Source organism: Chanos chanos, chromosome 9 (assembly GCF_902362185.1).
Source record: "Chanos chanos chromosome 9, fChaCha1.1, whole genome shotgun sequence".
NCBI lineage: Eukaryota > Metazoa > Chordata > Actinopteri > Gonorynchiformes > Chanidae > Chanos > Chanos chanos.
In genome coordinates, this window is record NC_044503.1 from 32,713,837 (window position 1) to 32,730,722 (window position 16,886).

A 16,886-nucleotide genomic window follows, 5' to 3' on the forward strand; every position below is an offset into this window, starting at 1 on the left:
TAACTAAAAAAAACTGATCAACTAGCATCAGTAAATAAATAAGTAAATAAATGAATGAGGACAAACAAAGGAGCACCGGTGGTCACATTCTCAGGAACTCAGGTGAAGTATGACCACAACATAAACTGAGATCATCTTCATTAATCTGATGTTCTTTTTTCATGAAGGGAGTGGTGGGCAGGGCATTTCCAGTTCCCTGTAGTTTTATAGGTGCCTGTCTTTACACAGTGTGGATGGATGGTTAAGGACTCATGCAAGTCCAGCAGACTCAGACACAGACTGACTGTCACAGACAGATTTGGTTTTAGTGTCATGAATGAGTATCTTTACCTGCAGCCTTAGTATTACCAACATATGTTTCCTGTCAGTCGGTATTAGTCAGTTCAGTGGAGTGACAGTAGGGCTGACCAGTCCCGATGCTGAGCTGAGAAGCTGAAATAGATGTGGATTCTCACTCTATGGGTGAAATAGAGACATTAACATCACAGTTACTGTCATATTAGAATAAACAGGACCAGGAAGATAAGAGACTTTTCTTTATTTCTTTGGTTTTATAAGTTACACAAATTTAGATACCATAACATTGGTTCTAAAAGTACTCATTACACAAGGATTCGTGTATTGGCCAAATTTTGGTTCATTATTCACAACCGTTACAAAAATAAAAGGTTGCCCAAGTGCTTTGCCGCACTGATCAGTGCTCCTGAAAGCATCTTTGGATCCTGCAGTGTGCACTGGCTTCTGGAATAACAGTGTATATAAAGTGTATAAATGAATTCTGTGGGTTGGGATTCAGAACTAAAAGGAAGAGAGGGTGTAGATCTCATTGAGGTCTCAAAGTTCTGTCAGAGAAACAAAATAAAGAAATATTATTCAAATTCAGACATTTAATTTATTCAAGTTAATATTAGAGAGTGTGTTTTTAAAAATGATGCTTAGGTAAGTGACTTAAGTTGTTTTTTTTTTTTGCTGTTGCTGTTTTTTTTTTTTTTTGGTCATATTTGAACATATTTATGATCTGACAAAAATAACTGCTGATTGATAAGCCATGCTATATACTATGTTACACATTACATGCTTTATATGTTATATACTGACATATGATTTATCTGCTTATTATATCATGACAGCGTGTAAACTTTGTCTTCTACACTGCCTGTAACAATTGCCATGACAACCAAAACAACATTGTCAGTGACATTCCAAACATGATTCATTGGTGTGTGTGTGCGCGCGCGCACGCATTTGTCTATGCGTGCATGTGTGTGTGTGTGTGTGTGTGTGTGTGTGTGTGCGTGGTTCCTCTGCTCCTCTTTCTCCCTCAGTGTTGACATCCTGACTGCCTCTTCATCTTGTAGAAACTGGTGAAGTTTCTCAAACTCCCCCTTAATCTCTCTTTCTGTTTGTTCTGTTCAGATCTGAGGACCTGAAAGGATTTAGATGTAGATTTAAAGCAAAACTGCTTGGTTTCATTGATTGGTATACCTATAATATACATTTATATACAATCAGAGCTATAAACGAAGACTTAGACGCTGAGGACATCAAAATCTTACAAGTATGGGATTCTCCAAAATACTGATATTTTGGTTCCCCTCATTCATCTGTCTTAACTGTCAAACACATTCTGTCATGAATTAAAACATTCTGTTATAAATGTAAGTTACTCCACAGGAATATTTTATATATATGATGTCGGACCAATGCTATAAGGAAATTCTGTTTAAATGTTCTCTATGAATATTAGACTAATATCATTTAGCTGTGACCATAACCCTATTTCAAAACCTGAACCCAGTGAAATTACAGTTATCCTGAAAAACTATTTATAGCTCAGTGCTCTGAGCACTGAGCCAAAAATTATTCAAGATAACTCTTCATTAGCTGTATATATAATAAATAACAGCATTAAAGTAGCAGGTACAATAATACTCTTCGAATTCAATTCTTCTAGTTAACTAAGTTCCTGGATTCAGTAACCGCATTCAGTAACTTGGAAATAACTTATCATGTAGGCTACTCAAAGAGTAGGAACACTAACATGTTTATTACAACGCTCAAATTCAAACGGTACAGAATGAATCTATAATGTAAAATAAATCAAGTGGAATTAAGGCACATCTGCTATACACACACACATACAACAACATCTAAACTACTCACAAGAAGACAAACAACTGACAGTAGACAATAACAATATCCTCACTAAGTAATGTACTAAACATCAACGCTAGTATGAGGCATTACTCACGAAGAGGCACGCTTAACCAAAAGAACTATCTGAGTGATGTTCTAGTGGAGTAACTTACGTACAAAAAGGGTAGTGAGGGAAGGAGAGAGGGGGGGAAGAAAAAGAGCAGGCCCAGCCATGTTCAGGTATGAGAGACCGGAGTTACCGAGGTTGGCAGTAGGAGACCGTGAGCGAGACTTCGTGTCGGTGCCGGGAAAGTCTAACCCTAACCCTAACCCTTCCATAGTGGTGAGGCTGGGCTAGTTCTTCGTGGAGACGAGCAGGACAGAACGGATTTACATTACGGCTGATACAACCCGAGCTCAACTGACAATAAGCCGAAATGTAGTGTATCGGAACCGAAAGCTGAATCATAGCATGAGGTCTGGCATCTAATTTGCAGACGGGGGATGCTGGTATCCACTTGGGGATGTCTCTGCCTGAAGGGAGGAGACACTCCTTGGAATTTGTAAAGTATAAATTTGAGCTCAGCTGAAATAATTTCAAATAACTTTTTCCCGTTAAAGTATAGTAAAATTACATTAGCTTACTCGTACCTGCCGCATTTTATGCTTCCTGAACAAGACCAAATATGGTTTCTTTATCATTAAAAACATCACAGTTACACCAATTGTCATAAAATGAGCTAGTCATGACTTGGCTCCTGATTGGCTCCTGATCACTGTGTTTTTATGACTATAGGAATGTTTATGGCTCGACACGCATACTTATTTGATAACGTCATATAGTTAGTTTAATTTTTCTTTTTACCTTATATAGTTTGTGCCCGAGTGGAGCAATGCAGATGGGGTCTGTGGAATGGTCCGAATGCCATTCTCACCGAGAACTAACCTCCCGAGGTGATCTAGTCTCCCTCGCAATTAAACGTTATCAGCATTTGACCAAATGGTCTCGGGGTTGCTGCGCTAAAACATCAAGCCTAGTGTCTGTTGGGTGTTACAGTTAGGGCTTCCTATTTTGGTGTGCATTGGTCCTGAACCTGCAGGGAGGCCTGGGCCATAAAAGAGTGGACTGGGATCAAAGGGGATGTGGACAGAGAGGCTGAGTCAGAGCGATAGAAAGAGATAAGGGAGGGTGGAAAAAGAGGGAGAGAGTTTATACAACTGCAACTTTAATGACTAAGGACCACTAAAGGTTAACAAATGTCCTTTTCTTTCTGGAAGCTGCACGGTGTTTGCCCGACAATGGCTATACATGGTTATTTTCTGTCGTGAAACAATAGGAGAGTTGTGCAGAGCTCTACACTCTAACTTAACTGAGGACTAAATAAGACCATAAATATGAGTCATTGTAGGACTTTGACAAGCATAATCAGTATGCTTGATCACAGAGTCGAATTAATTCATAACGACAAGTCACACAGTTTGTGGCCGTGCAGCATTTTTTTTAAGCAAATGAAGCACATGCATTTCTCAGTTGAGTAAAGCTGCTTCTATCTGGTTTAACCATAGAGAAAATCATACCTTTCAGCATCCTCTCACGCTCAAAAATTTAATTTGTTGAATGAACGCAATGCAACCATACTACACATTTCCATCTAAACGAATCAAGTGAAACTAGCCTGTCTTTATTATGTTCTATGAATACAACATACGTTTGTGTATAAGTTGATCTGGTTCATCAGATTTTTTGTTGCTTAACATTAAACAAACAAGAATGAATCATGTAACAAACATAAACACACTACATTCATATTATACAAACATATTTCTATTTTGGTAATAAAACAAATGCCTTTGTTGAGTTTTTTGAGTGCATGGCCATAGAGCAGTTATATATCACTGTATAAAAATAGTTTTTAGTGGCTGGCTCTCTGCTCCTGTAATTAATGTGATTTGATGTATTAATCTATAGAGCTGACATATTCCAGGAGAAACTCAAACCTAGAAAAAACCTTTGAAAAATCTTTGAAAAAGTCAAATAAATCAGCAGATGGAATCTCAGTTTGAGTCACAGTTTACACCCAGTTCATATTTGTTTATAGGACTCGCAGACCACCCAGAGTTCCTGCAGGTAAATTAATTTAAGAAAACACTTTAATGATAACCAGTAAGATGTTTAAAGAAGAAACCCAGATTGCCAGCATCCTCTAAGTCCTTGCAAAATAAAATATTATTTTATTTTCTAATAACATTTCGATCTGCTGTGAAAATCCAGAACCCAGACGCATCACAGTTTCTTCATTTGTTAAATTTCATTTTAATCTTTAAGGAAATATCTTTTTTTATTGTTGTTGTTGTTTATAAGTCTGCTACTTATTTTCTGCTGAGTTCTTTAATCTAATTGTGTAATGTTAAAAATAATTATTGAAACTCTTTTGAAATCAATCTTAAAGACAAGCATTAAAAGTACACTATTATTCAATTAACTGAATTCAATTCGGTTCAAAAATGAATTCATTTGTAAAATTTGATTAGTACTCCCCAAAGGTCTATGCAGTACATTTAGAGAATGCACAGCAACCCACAGGGATTACTGTGAAACCAGGTGCACTCTGTACACACTTTTTCCAACCAGTTCTGACCAATCAGAATTCCCTTTCACGTCATGTATTTTTACATAACTCCACCTCTTGACTCATCTTAAAATGAGAGAGGACGTGAAGTGACGCTCAATCTGTCCCTGTGCTGAGTTCATCCTGTTTATCTTTTTTAAATTCAGTCAGTGCCAGTCAGCGCTTGATCTTTGAAAGAGAAATTGACTTTTTAAGAGATACATTCATCAACTGAAGACTGAAGTTATCCTGGACATTTCTAATCTTCTTGATCAGAATCTTAACGTGAGAGTGAACTGAGACACATTAAAGGAGAAGCATATTGATGAGTGAAGAAAATGGCCTCAAAACATAGATCAGAAGAGGATTTAACCTGTCCTGTGTGCTGTGACATCTACACAGATCCTGTTATTTTATCATGTAGTCACAGTATTTGTAGAATCTGTTTATATCAGTTATGGAAAACTAAAGGAAATCCAGAGTGTCCAGTTTGTGGTACAACACCCTCAAAGAGCACGCCTCTTTCTAATCTGGCCTTAAAGAACCTGTGTGAGATCTACTTACAGGAGAGAAGTCAGAAAACTTCCACAGGGTCTGAGGAGTTCTGCAGTCTCCACAATGAGAAACTTAAACTCTTCTGTCTGGAGGATAAAGAGCCTGTGTGTGTGGCGTGTCGGGACTCAAGAAAACATGAAAATCACAACTGTTGTCCCATTGATGAAGCTGCAGAGGACCACAAGGTGAGCAGATTTCCTTACAATTGACACAAATGCTTTGTCAGTCACTTTCATTTTAGATTTCATTCAAATCATTGGCAGTGTCACATGATCAGCTCACTGTGTAAACCTGGCCATCTGTTCGTTGTTTACAGTGTAATCTTTGAAACCGAATGCAGTAACCCGACGTATCATTTCCTTGTCTGTGTGCCAATGGCTCTTTCTCTGCTGTACATGCAACGTCACCGCTGTTCATTGTAGGCATCGCTGAAGTACCGCGTGGGCAAGAATATCAGGGAATAGCTGCACACTTTTTTGATAAAGAAATTGAATGTTTTTACCTATGAAATGTGTCAAGCCATTACAAGTCAAAGATGTAAAATCCGAGAGAAGTCATGAGTCTTTAGTATTAAAGTCAAAGTCGAGTTGCTAGTCATTTTTAATTTTGTCGAGTCGAGTCTGAAGTCATCAGAACCGTGACTTGATTCTGACTCGAGTCCGAGTCAGGTGACTCAAGTCCACACCTCTGCTTACTAACACCATTTCTCTATTCAGTGGTAGCAAAAAATCTAAATCAGGAGATTTTATATGAATGATAGTTAGTCTTTATCACACACTCTGACACAGCCATCTTTGAGAGAGTCCTACAGTTTTCAGCAAATTTGATGATATTTGACAAATCAGTGAACAACAGTGTTGATGTTTTCCAGGATCAACTCAAGACTGCACTGAAGCCTTTACAGAAGAAGTTGGAGATATTTGAAAATTTCAAACTAACCTTTGACAAAATGGCAGAGCATGTCAAGGTGAGGGTAATGCAGTGTTCTGGGAGTATGCAGCTAAATAATGAAATTATTGGTTGTATGGAAATGCATTATTGGTTTTTCTTCTCACCAAAACCCCTCTAATTGGATCATGTACCAGAATGAGACAGAACTCACAGAGAGGCTGATTAAAAAGGAGTTTGAGGAACTTCACGAGTTTCTACGAGATGAAGAGGCAGCCAGGATAACTGCACTGAGGGAGGAAGAGGAGCAGAAGAGTCAGATGATAAGGAAGAAGACTGAGGAGATGAGTAGAGAGATATCATCTCTCTCAGACAAAGTCAAGGCCACAAAAGAGGAGATAAAAGCTGAGAAGGTTTCTTTCTTAAAGGTATGAAGTCAAAAAGTGTAAACAAGTTTAAAGTAAAAAAAAGAAAAAAAAAATCCCAACGCGCACGCACACACACACACGCACACACACACACACACACGCACACACACACGCACACACACACACACACAGACACTGTTTAAACATTTGTTTTTTTGCATTGTCTATTCTTTATTTGAATTCCAACACCTTCCACTCTTTCTTTTCTCAGAACTTTGATATTTCAATGAAAAGGTAAGTGGCCTGCTTCCTGTCCTTTTTCTTCACTGTGTTTCTCAACCCAAACCCACAGCAGCACTGACTCCTGATTCTTATTCCAGGGCCCAGTGCACACTGCAGGATCCACAGATGCTTTCAGGAGCACTGATCAATGTGGCAAAGCACCTGGGCAACCTGAAGTTCAGAGTCTGGGAGAAGATGCAAAACATTGTTCCATACAGTGAGTTTTCAGGATCACAGTACTACAAAACAAAAACCAGCATACAATCATTTGGTTTTCATAACAGATTCCTCTCCTTCCTCTGTCATATCCCAAGTAACTTTTTAACTCACATCCTTACAGTTATGCAATGTCCACTTTTTATCCATATATAATTTGCTTATAAATGCTAGTCCTGGGATTCAAATTCCTTGGATCAACCCTTTTACCTCTTGTCTTTTGCATGAATTTACCACACACAATTTATCACAATTGATCACAATGATGCATGGATCAAACCATTCTGAATTGTACAGAAAAGTGTGAAAGTAAGAAAGAGAAATGTTGGCAGTCCAAAGTCGTTACTGTAACACATCTCTTTGCAATAATCAATTGAAAATTTACAGATTCATTTGACATGAAGACACCAAAAGCTGTATTGCTTCTTTTGAGTTGAACATTGTGACTTGTACATTTCATGAATATTATAAAATGAATGTTTGTGTTTATTGAATTATTCTGCAGTGGAACGTTGAGTGTGTGATCTCTTTCCATTTCAAATAATCTGATCTCTCAGTTTTGAACATTAGACTTCATGATCCAACTTCATGTTCTTGTCTTTAGTTCCTGTGATACTGGACCCCAACACTGCAGAATCACGCCTCGTCCTATCCGAAGATCTGACCAGTGCAAGACTTTCTCTTGAGAGAAAGCAGCTTTCTGAAAACCCAGAGAGATTTGAATATGGTTATCCATGTGTGCTGGGCTCTGAAGGCTTTGATTCAGGCACACACTGCTGGGATGTTGAGGTTAAGGACATCACAAACTGGGCCCTGGGTGTGATTACAGAGTCTGTCCAGAGAAAACCTAACTTAGTAAAAAGTGGACAGTGGTGTGTGGAGTACTATTTTGGTGAATATGATGCTCACTCACCCATACAATCACAGCCTGTCCTCTTAGCGAATAATAAACTGCAAAGGGTCAGAGTTCAGCTGGATTGGGAAAGAGGAAAGCTATCGCTCTCTGACCCTCTTAATAACACACACATACACACTTTCACACACACTTTTACTGAGAGAGTCTTTCCGTTCTTCTGTAATAACAGCAATCTCTACCCTCTGACTGTCTTACCAATGACGACTTCTAGAACAGGTGAAAAATAAGATTAAAACTTTATTAAAGGTTTTGGAGCCTGCACTGCCTTCAGTGTGAATCAAATCAAGCATAATCACTATGACTAAAGTGTTAATAGGGATGGGATACCATGTTTCAGATTAGCAACATTTGATTTATTTTGATTTTGATTTCATTTGGTTTATTTTGAACTTGGTTCAGACTTGGTTCAATTTTCTACTGGAATCGCTGGCCATTGTCACAGATCTGAGAAGAAAGGACAGGCAGTCAGATATTGGAGACCAAAACAACAGCACATTTTTATCTGCCATTGTTAATCTTCATGTGTAGAATCTATGTCTTTAAACTAAAATGGCATAGAAAATTATTATGAATTATTTTCAGTCTTAAAAAAAAGAGAAAAATCAAGAATGCAGATTCATATAGTGTCTTTAGGTGTTCTATTTTATGTAATATTTTAAGATAAGTACATTTTAATAAATTTTCTTCTGCAATGTTCTTTGGTCTGCTAGATTATTTTCTGCTTTGGTCTCTAGTGTAACATTTAATACTAAAAATAATGATCTTAACATTACAGGTGATATTAATAAATAACATTAATGTGAAAGTCTAAATCCATTAATTCAATAAAAAAAAAAGAAAGAAAAAAAAGAGTATTTGTAGTGTTTGATTTGCAGTCCTAGAGATCTTCGCAATAAATACAGAGAATGTAGAGAATTCCACAGGAAGTTAAGAAAAAAACAGCTCTACTCAGCACAGACTCATTCCCTTCCTAGTGTTGTAACATTCCAAATATGCACCAGTCTTCTGACTCTGACCAATCCGAATTCTGCTTTACCATAACCCCACCTCCTGACATGCCTTCAGCTGTAGCAGGAAGTAAAGCTCAGTCTGTGGTAAGTTCAGTCTGTTTGTGTCGTTTGATTTCTTTGAGTCAGGTCTAGATATTAAAAAAAAATTATAAAGAAATAGAGTTTAATGCACATGTATTGCTGAAGACAGCCAGAAGTAACTAAGAATAAGATTCTCCAATTGAAGACTGCAGTTATCCTGGAAATTTCAAGTGTTTGTGACCAGATGCTTAGAGTAAAAGTTCAAGTGTACTTTGGACTGAAAGACAATAAAGGAGAAACATTTTTGACACATCCACGTCTGACAGAAAATGGCCTCAAAGGATAAATCAGAGGAGGATTTAACCTGTCCTGTGTGCTGTGACATCTACACACACCCTGTTATTTTATCATTTAGTCACAGCATTTGTAGAATCTGTTTACAGCAGTTCTGGAAAATTAAAGGATCTCAGGAGTGTCCAGTTTGTAGAAGAACATCCTCAAGAGAAATGCCTCTCACTAACTTGGCTTTAAGAAACCTGTGTGAGACTTATTTAAAAGAGAAAAGTCAGAAAACTTCCGCAGGATCTGAGGAGTTCTGCAGCCTACACAATGAGAAACTTAAACTCTTCTGTCTGGAGGATAAACAGCCTGTGTGTTTGGTGTGTCGGGATTCAAGAAAACATAAAAATCAGAGCTGTTGTCCCATTGATGAAGTTGTAGAGGACCATAAAGTGAGTAAAGGAAACATAATTTGTTAATTATTAACATAGAGGTGAAGTAGACTTCTAGTCCTGCTGGGAGATATGGAGCAGACAACAGTGTTTGAAATGAAAGGGTTGTTTACTGTAATTAGATAAATAATGTTACTGAGGATTTAGATAAATAAATAAAATATATAAGCAAATGAAATGGACAAATAATGAAAATGATTGCAGCATTATCCTGACACAGCAAATATAACATAACAGAAAATGTAGGACATTACATTACACTCAATATTCAGAACAATTTCACTATCAATATCAGTGGCCAGCTGGTGTGCGTGTGTGTGTGTGTGTGTGTGTGTGTGTGTGTGTGCATGTGTGTGTGTGTGTGTGACTGCTCAGTGACATCGCTCAAAAGAAAAGATTAAGAGAAACAGTAGACACTAGTGACCTATTTTTCAAAATTACACTGCAAACAAAATTTATCTATTGCCTCTATCGAATGGATGATAGTTTTACAGTTTTATGAAAACACACACACACACATGTGCACGCTCTCACTCGCGCGCTCTCACTCACACACCCACAGACAATATACACAAATATGTATAAATGTGTGGTCAGTTTGAAAATGGCCATTTATTAGGTACATTGATTTATAAATGCTAATGGAGAATGGCAGTGTGACTGCATTTACTTTTGTGGTGGCTTGAATGTGCTGATGTTTCAATTCATTCTCATGAACAAAACTAGACAGGCCATTTTTAATTTCCACGGGAAGTAAAAGACCATTATAAAGTTCACTGGAAACAGACTGTGACCTGTGCCCTGATGGTAGGAGGACACGCAGGTTTATTGCTAAATGTGATATTAGACAACAGGTCATTTTATATGTGAAGTCCTGGTGGATGTCCTTAAAACTGCACTACCTGTTACCCTTTAATCAAAACTTACTGACACCATTTCTCTGTTCAGTGATAGAACAAACTCTGATCTAGGATATTAATGTAAATGATAAACTAGATTCTGTGAGGCTGCTCTGGTATTTGTGAGTATATCTCTCTGTGTGCAGTGAGGATACATCTTTACAGCAGTTACTGTCTTAATCGCTCACACACAACATTCTTTGAGAAAGAGTCCTACAGTTCCCTACTGTATTCATGGGATTTGACTTGTTAACAGTGTTGATGTTTTCCAGGAGGAACTCAAGACTGCACTGAAACCTTTGAAAAAGAAGTTACGGATCTTTAAAAAAATTAAATTAAGCTTTGATAAAATGGGAGAGCACATCAAGGTGAGAAAAAGTTACTCTTTTTAGAACATACTTTTCAATAGAGAAAGACACTATGGCTGTATGGAAAAAGATTATTGTTTTTTTATGTGACCAAAACCCCTCTATCTGTGTCTTGAACCAGAATCAAACACAAAACACAGAGAGACAGATTAAGGAGGAATTTGAGAAACTTCACCAGTTTCTGCAAGATGAAGAGGTAGCCAGGATAACTGCAATGAGGGAGGAAGAGGAGCAGAAGAGTCAGATGATGAAGGGGAAGATTGAGGAGATGAGTAGAAAAATATCATCTCTGTCAGATACAATCAAAAGCTGAAGATATCCTGTTCTTACAGGTGTGCAAAACGCACACACACACACACACACACACACACACACACACACACACACACACGTATGCATGGAAGAGAGAGAGAGAGACAATAATTTTAGGAGATAAGAGACATAAGGTCTCTTTGTTCATTCTTAGTATTTATACTTTTGGTCGGTCTATTCTTTATTTGTATTCTGATTCTGACCAATCTTTTATTCTCTTTTATACTCTCAGCATTTTGACGCTTCACTGCAAAGGTAAGTTTGTTGCCTCTCAATACCTCTTTTCTCTGTGTTTCTCAACCCAAACCCACAGCAGCACTGACTCCTGAATCTTATTCCAGAACCCAGTGCACGCTGCAGGATCCAAAGATGCTTTCAGGAGCACTGATCAATGTGGCAAAACACCTGGGCAACCTGAAGTTCAGAGTCTGGGAGAAGATGCAGAACATTGTTACATACAGTATGTTTTTAGAATCATATTGAATAAAAACATTGGTTAATATTATAATTCCCATCCTGCACAGGACATTACCTCCAGGACTGATATTTGATTTATATTTGCTGCAGTGTTTTATGTAATAGTGTGATGTCAGTATGAGGTCTCCTTGTGGTCATTTGTTGTGATCAGTTGTTGGGATCAGTGGTGCTTTAGATGTTGTCAGGCTGGTGAATAGAGGATTTGCAGGGCTAGGGGAAGGCAGCAGTCAACTCTGGCAACAACAACAACAACAGCAGTAATAATAATAATAATAATAATAATAATAATAATAATAATAATAATAATAATAATAATTGTCATCATCATTGTCCTCTTCATGTTTCTCATAATGTACATCAATAATCAAACTTAGACATATTTTTTTTTAATATATTTTTCTCTTCACCAGAACTGTGGTGTTTACAATGTGAATGTGTCTCTCCCTATGTCTCTGTTCTCTCTCTTCAGCTCCTGTCATTCTGGACCCAAACACTGCAGATCCACGATTCATCCTGTCTGAGGACCTGACCAGTGTGAGATGTATTTGTGATGTAGATCCTGAGGTTGATGAGGTAGATGTAGAAGAGCCAGAGCTTCCTGAAAATCCAGAGAGATTTGATGCTGCTGTGCTGGGCTCTGAGGGCTTTAACTCAGGGACACACTGTTGGGATGTTGAGGTTGGAGACCATTTAAGGTGGTTCCTGGGAGTGATAACCAGAGTCTGCACAGAGAAAAGAGGGCGCTGCTGAGGAAAGTTGGACAATAGGATTTTTAAAAAATGAATATGTCACAAGCTCTCCCAATCATGAAGAGACTCTCAAGGTGAATAAGACAATCCAGAGAGTCAGAGTAGAACTCAGTTGGGACAAAAGAAAACTGTCATTCTATGACTCTTTAAATAATACACACATATACACTTTCAAACACACTTTTACTGAGAGAGTCTTTCCATTTTTCTTTACTTCCAGTGCACAGTGCCCTTTGACTGTCTTACCACTGAAGTCTTCTGTAACATTTACCTCTGTCTGATGTTGAACTATCAGAACATCTCTCTCTCTCTCTCTCTCTCTCTCTCTCTCTCTCTCTCTCTCTCTCCCCTCTCCTCTCCTCCCACCTTACACACAGCTGTTTAACTGTGCAGTTACAGTGAACACTGATGAGGATGAAACAAGTGTCTGCTGTAAAATGACTGAAAATCAATGTGTATATAAGAAATATACCCAAATCCATTAAGACTTTACAGTACAGCCCCACAAACAGCAGTGCAATACTTAAATGCATAGATGACTTTGGAAAACATATTTTTATTCTCTTTTTTTAAACATGGGATTTGTTTCAAGGTTTTTGTTATTGTTTGTTTGTTTGTTTCTTTTTATTTGTTTTATCAGTGTTTTGAATGCTTGTCCTATAGGATACACGTTAGTTAGCAATTACACCTTTTTATCTTACAATTTTAAAAACAAATTGTTTTTGGAACCCTGGAACAATATAAATATTTACATTTAATCACTCTGGGAAACAACAGTAACAAATGCTATGAACAGACAGTGCTGCTGAGATGTCCGTGAAGATTCTCAGTCATCCAGGTCATAGTTACCCAAGAAAGGTTAAGTCAAGGGCAACTGGGCTTGGTTGTAGATTCTTGAAGATGTTTCACTTCTCCCCCAAGAGGCTTCTTCAGTCATGACTGACTGATGGGGAGTCCCAGGAAGTGCAAGCCTTCACAGAACACATCAACTCTGTCGACCATAACATCAAGTTCACAGCAGAGGACGTCAAGAACGACAGCTTGGCCTTCTTGGACTGTGCAGTGCATACTGAAGAAGACAGGAGGCTCCACATGCATGTATACAGGAAACCCACTCATATAGACCAATACTTATTCTTCGACTCTAACCACCCTCTTGAACATTAATTTGGAGTTATCAGAACCCCGCAACACCAAGCTGATAATGTGCCAATGAGTGTGCAGGCCAGAAAGAAGGACCACTAACACCTGAAGGATGCACTTAAAGCCTGGGGATACCCCAACTGGACTTTTGTGAAAACAGCCACAAGCTCCAGGAACAATGACAGCACCATGGGTAGCGAAGAAATGTGAACGTATAAACGTAAGCACATTGTCATCCCATACGTGTCTGGAATATCTGACAAACTCAGGAGGATCTTCAACAAGCACCGCATCCCTGTGATTTTCAAACCCAGCAACACACTATGGCAGAAATTGGTCCATCTGAGAGACTGCACACCCAAACACAAGAAAAGCAACCTAGTATATGCAGTCCAATGCAATGAAGAACGCTCCGACTTATACAGGGGGAAGCAAAACAACCTCTAAATAGACACATGGCTCAACACAGGAAGGCCAACTCCTCGGGTCAAGACTCAGCAGTGTACTTCCACCTGAAAGTCAAGAGGCACTCCTTCGAGGACAACAATGTGCACATTTTGGATAGGGAGGACAGATTGTTTGAAAGAGGTGTGAAGGAGGCCATCTATGTCAAAGTACAGCAGCCATTCCTCAACAAAGGAGGAGGTCTACAACACCACTTATCACCCACTTACAATACTGTCCTTTCATGCCTGCCCAGGAGATTTAACAACCCTTCACACCTGGCTCCAACGACCCTTAACGACTGTTGTTGAAACTACCAGGAGAACTAACTACCAAGTCACATAATGGCCTTGACAACGACTCCACAGAGATTAAATACCTGGGACTCCCCACCAGTCAGTCAGAACTGAAGAAGCCTCTTGGATGAGCGGTGAAACGTCTTCATGAATCTACAACTAAGTCCGGTTTCCCTTGACTTAACCCTTCTTGGAGTGTTGCTGAGATATCTGAGTTGCTGGGTTTCAGTTGCCCCTCATGTCAGTGAGATACCTGTACAGTTATAAGAGAGTTTAATAATGTGTAATATTAAAAAACATTTTTAAGGACAACTAAAAATCATGAGTGTTTTAGTATTATTTCATTCCACTTTCACCACTGATTAAATATAGGACCTGATATAAAACTCCTCCTCCCATCTGAATGACAGTTTCAGTGAGTCATGATGGTCCTGCCTAGAAGGGGAGGTGAAATTCAATCTCTCTGTCTACAAAACCAAGACAGTTTCTACAGTTTAATTCGTCTTATTACAATTTCTCTATGAGAGTTCAGCAGAGCAGACACAAATTTAATGAGAACATCCAGGAAACAAAACACACACATATATATATATATATATATTTTTTTTTTTTTTTCTTTTGGAGCTTCCACAAAAACTGAACAAACTGTGATTGCTCATATTTCACACAGGCGTAATTCAGCTTGTGTGAAATATGAAACAGCAGATTCTTGATAATCCAGAGAGTTTTGATAACTATGGATGTGTGCTGGGCTCTGAGGGTTATAACTCGGGGACACACTGTTGGGTTGTTGAGGTTGGGGACAGTGCAAACTGGTGGCTGGAGGTGGTGACAGAATCTGTTCAGAGTAAAATATTATCTTTTTGTAGGGGACTCTTTTGTGCGCCGTATTTCTGTTATGAACATAACTCATGCTGTCCGGGACAGCCATTGTCTCCCCTGAATGTGAATGAGAACCTCCAGAGGATTAGGGTGGAGCTGGGCTGGGACAGAGGAAAACTGTCATTCTCTGATCCTCTGCACAACACACACATACACACACACACACACACACACACACACACACACACACACACACACACACACACTTTTACTGACATAGTCTTTCCACTATTCCGTAGTCACTGTAACATCTCTCCGTGGAGAATTTTACCAGTGAAGTCTTCTGTAACAGTGAAGAAGCACAGTTAGAATGGATACTGTCTGTCATAAACAGCAACAACAACAACAACAACAGAAATTCTCACTTCTTCAGATACTACTACTGACTGAATCTATCCATTACTGCGTGATACGTGTAAACTCTCTCCTCTTAGGATCTTACTATTGGACTGTTTCATTCCAGTTGAAAAACACAGATAGAGTGGTTACAGATCAGATGTACATTAAATTGCTCATATTAGATTCATTCACAATGTGTCCTTTTTTCTTTCCTTTTCTTTTTAGCCTAATTCTAATGTGGTAATGCTTGTAGATTTGGGCCATTTAAATGTTTTGTTTAATGGTTCTTTTGGGAACATAATACTAGCTCCGTTAGAATGTCTCTTTACAAACAAACATGCAAACAAACAAAAGAAAGAAAGAAAGAAAGAAAGAAAGAAAGAAAGAAAAAGAAAGAGAAGGACAGAAATTGGACATGTGTTTTCTGCTATGTGACTAACTGCAGTCAGCAGAGGGAGACAAACTATATATGGTATATAAATGAGTACTCTGACGCATTGATATTTGCACAGATTTGTTTTCTGATGCTGTAAGAGGGATTGCTTTTTGTTCTTGTGTTCAAGTGAAGCAAAGTCCATCAGTGGGTAGAGCTATTGCCACTGACTCTCAGTGATTGGTTGATATATAGTTACTGACTGTCAGCAAGAGCATAATGCATTGTCTCTGACTGCCGGGGGTTGGATCAGACTTGGTTTAATTTTCTACTGGAAACGCTGACCTTTGTCACAGATCTGAGAAGAAAGGACAGGCAGTCAGATATTGGAGATCAAAACAACAGCACATTTTTATCTTCCGTTGTTATTATTCATGTGTAGAGTCTATGTCTTTAAACTAAAATGGCATAGAAAATTACTATGAGTTATTTTCAGTCTTAAAAAAGAGAAAAATCAAGAATGCAGATTCATCATAGTGTCTTTAGGTGTTCTATTTCATGTAATGTTTTGAGATAAGTACATTTTATTCTGCGATGTTCTTTGGTCTGCCAGATTATTTTCTGGTTTGATCTTTAGTGTAACATTTAATATAAAAAATAATGATTTTAACATTACAGGTGATATTAAAAAATAACATTAATGTGAAAGTCTAAATCCATTAATTCAATAAAAAAGAGTATTTGTAGTGTTTAACTTGCAGTCCTAGAGATCTTCGCAATCAATTCAGAGAATGAACAGAATTCCACAGAAAGTTAAGAAAAAAACAGTTCTACTCAGCACAGACTCCTTCCCACCATAGTGTTGTAACATT

The 16,886-nt window shown here is 38.2% G+C and overlaps 1 protein-coding gene across 1 annotated transcript; it reads left to right on the top strand.

The window, feature by feature from the left end:
* The first annotated feature begins 5,083 nt into the window (after window positions 1–5,083).
* LOC115820135 (tripartite motif-containing protein 35-like) lies at window positions 5,084–8,318 on the top strand. The gene is made up of 6 exons (XM_030783614.1): window positions 5,084–5,485; window positions 6,172–6,273; window positions 6,392–6,616; window positions 6,828–6,850; window positions 6,937–7,055; window positions 7,659–8,318. Exons 1-6 carry the CDS (start codon window positions 5,084–5,086, stop codon window positions 8,195–8,197), a joined length of 1,410 nt encoding a protein of 469 aa, XP_030639474.1. The 3' UTR covers window positions 8,198–8,318.
* Window positions 8,319–16,886: the final 8,568 nt, after the last annotated feature.

Excerpts from the sequence above, each read along its gene's own strand:
- LOC115820135 (XM_030783614.1), top strand. The coding sequence starts at position 5,084 with ATGGCCTCAAAACATAGATCAGAAGAGGATTTAACCTGTCCTGTGTGC. Across the intron at positions 5,486-6,171 it reads AAGCTGCAGAGGACCACAAG|GATCAACTCAAGACTGCACT; the intron begins GTGAGCAGATTT and ends GATGTTTTCCAG. Across the intron at positions 6,274-6,391 it reads CAGAGCATGTCAAGGTGAGG|ACAGAACTCACAGAGAGGCT; the intron begins GTAATGCAGTGT and ends TACCAGAATGAG.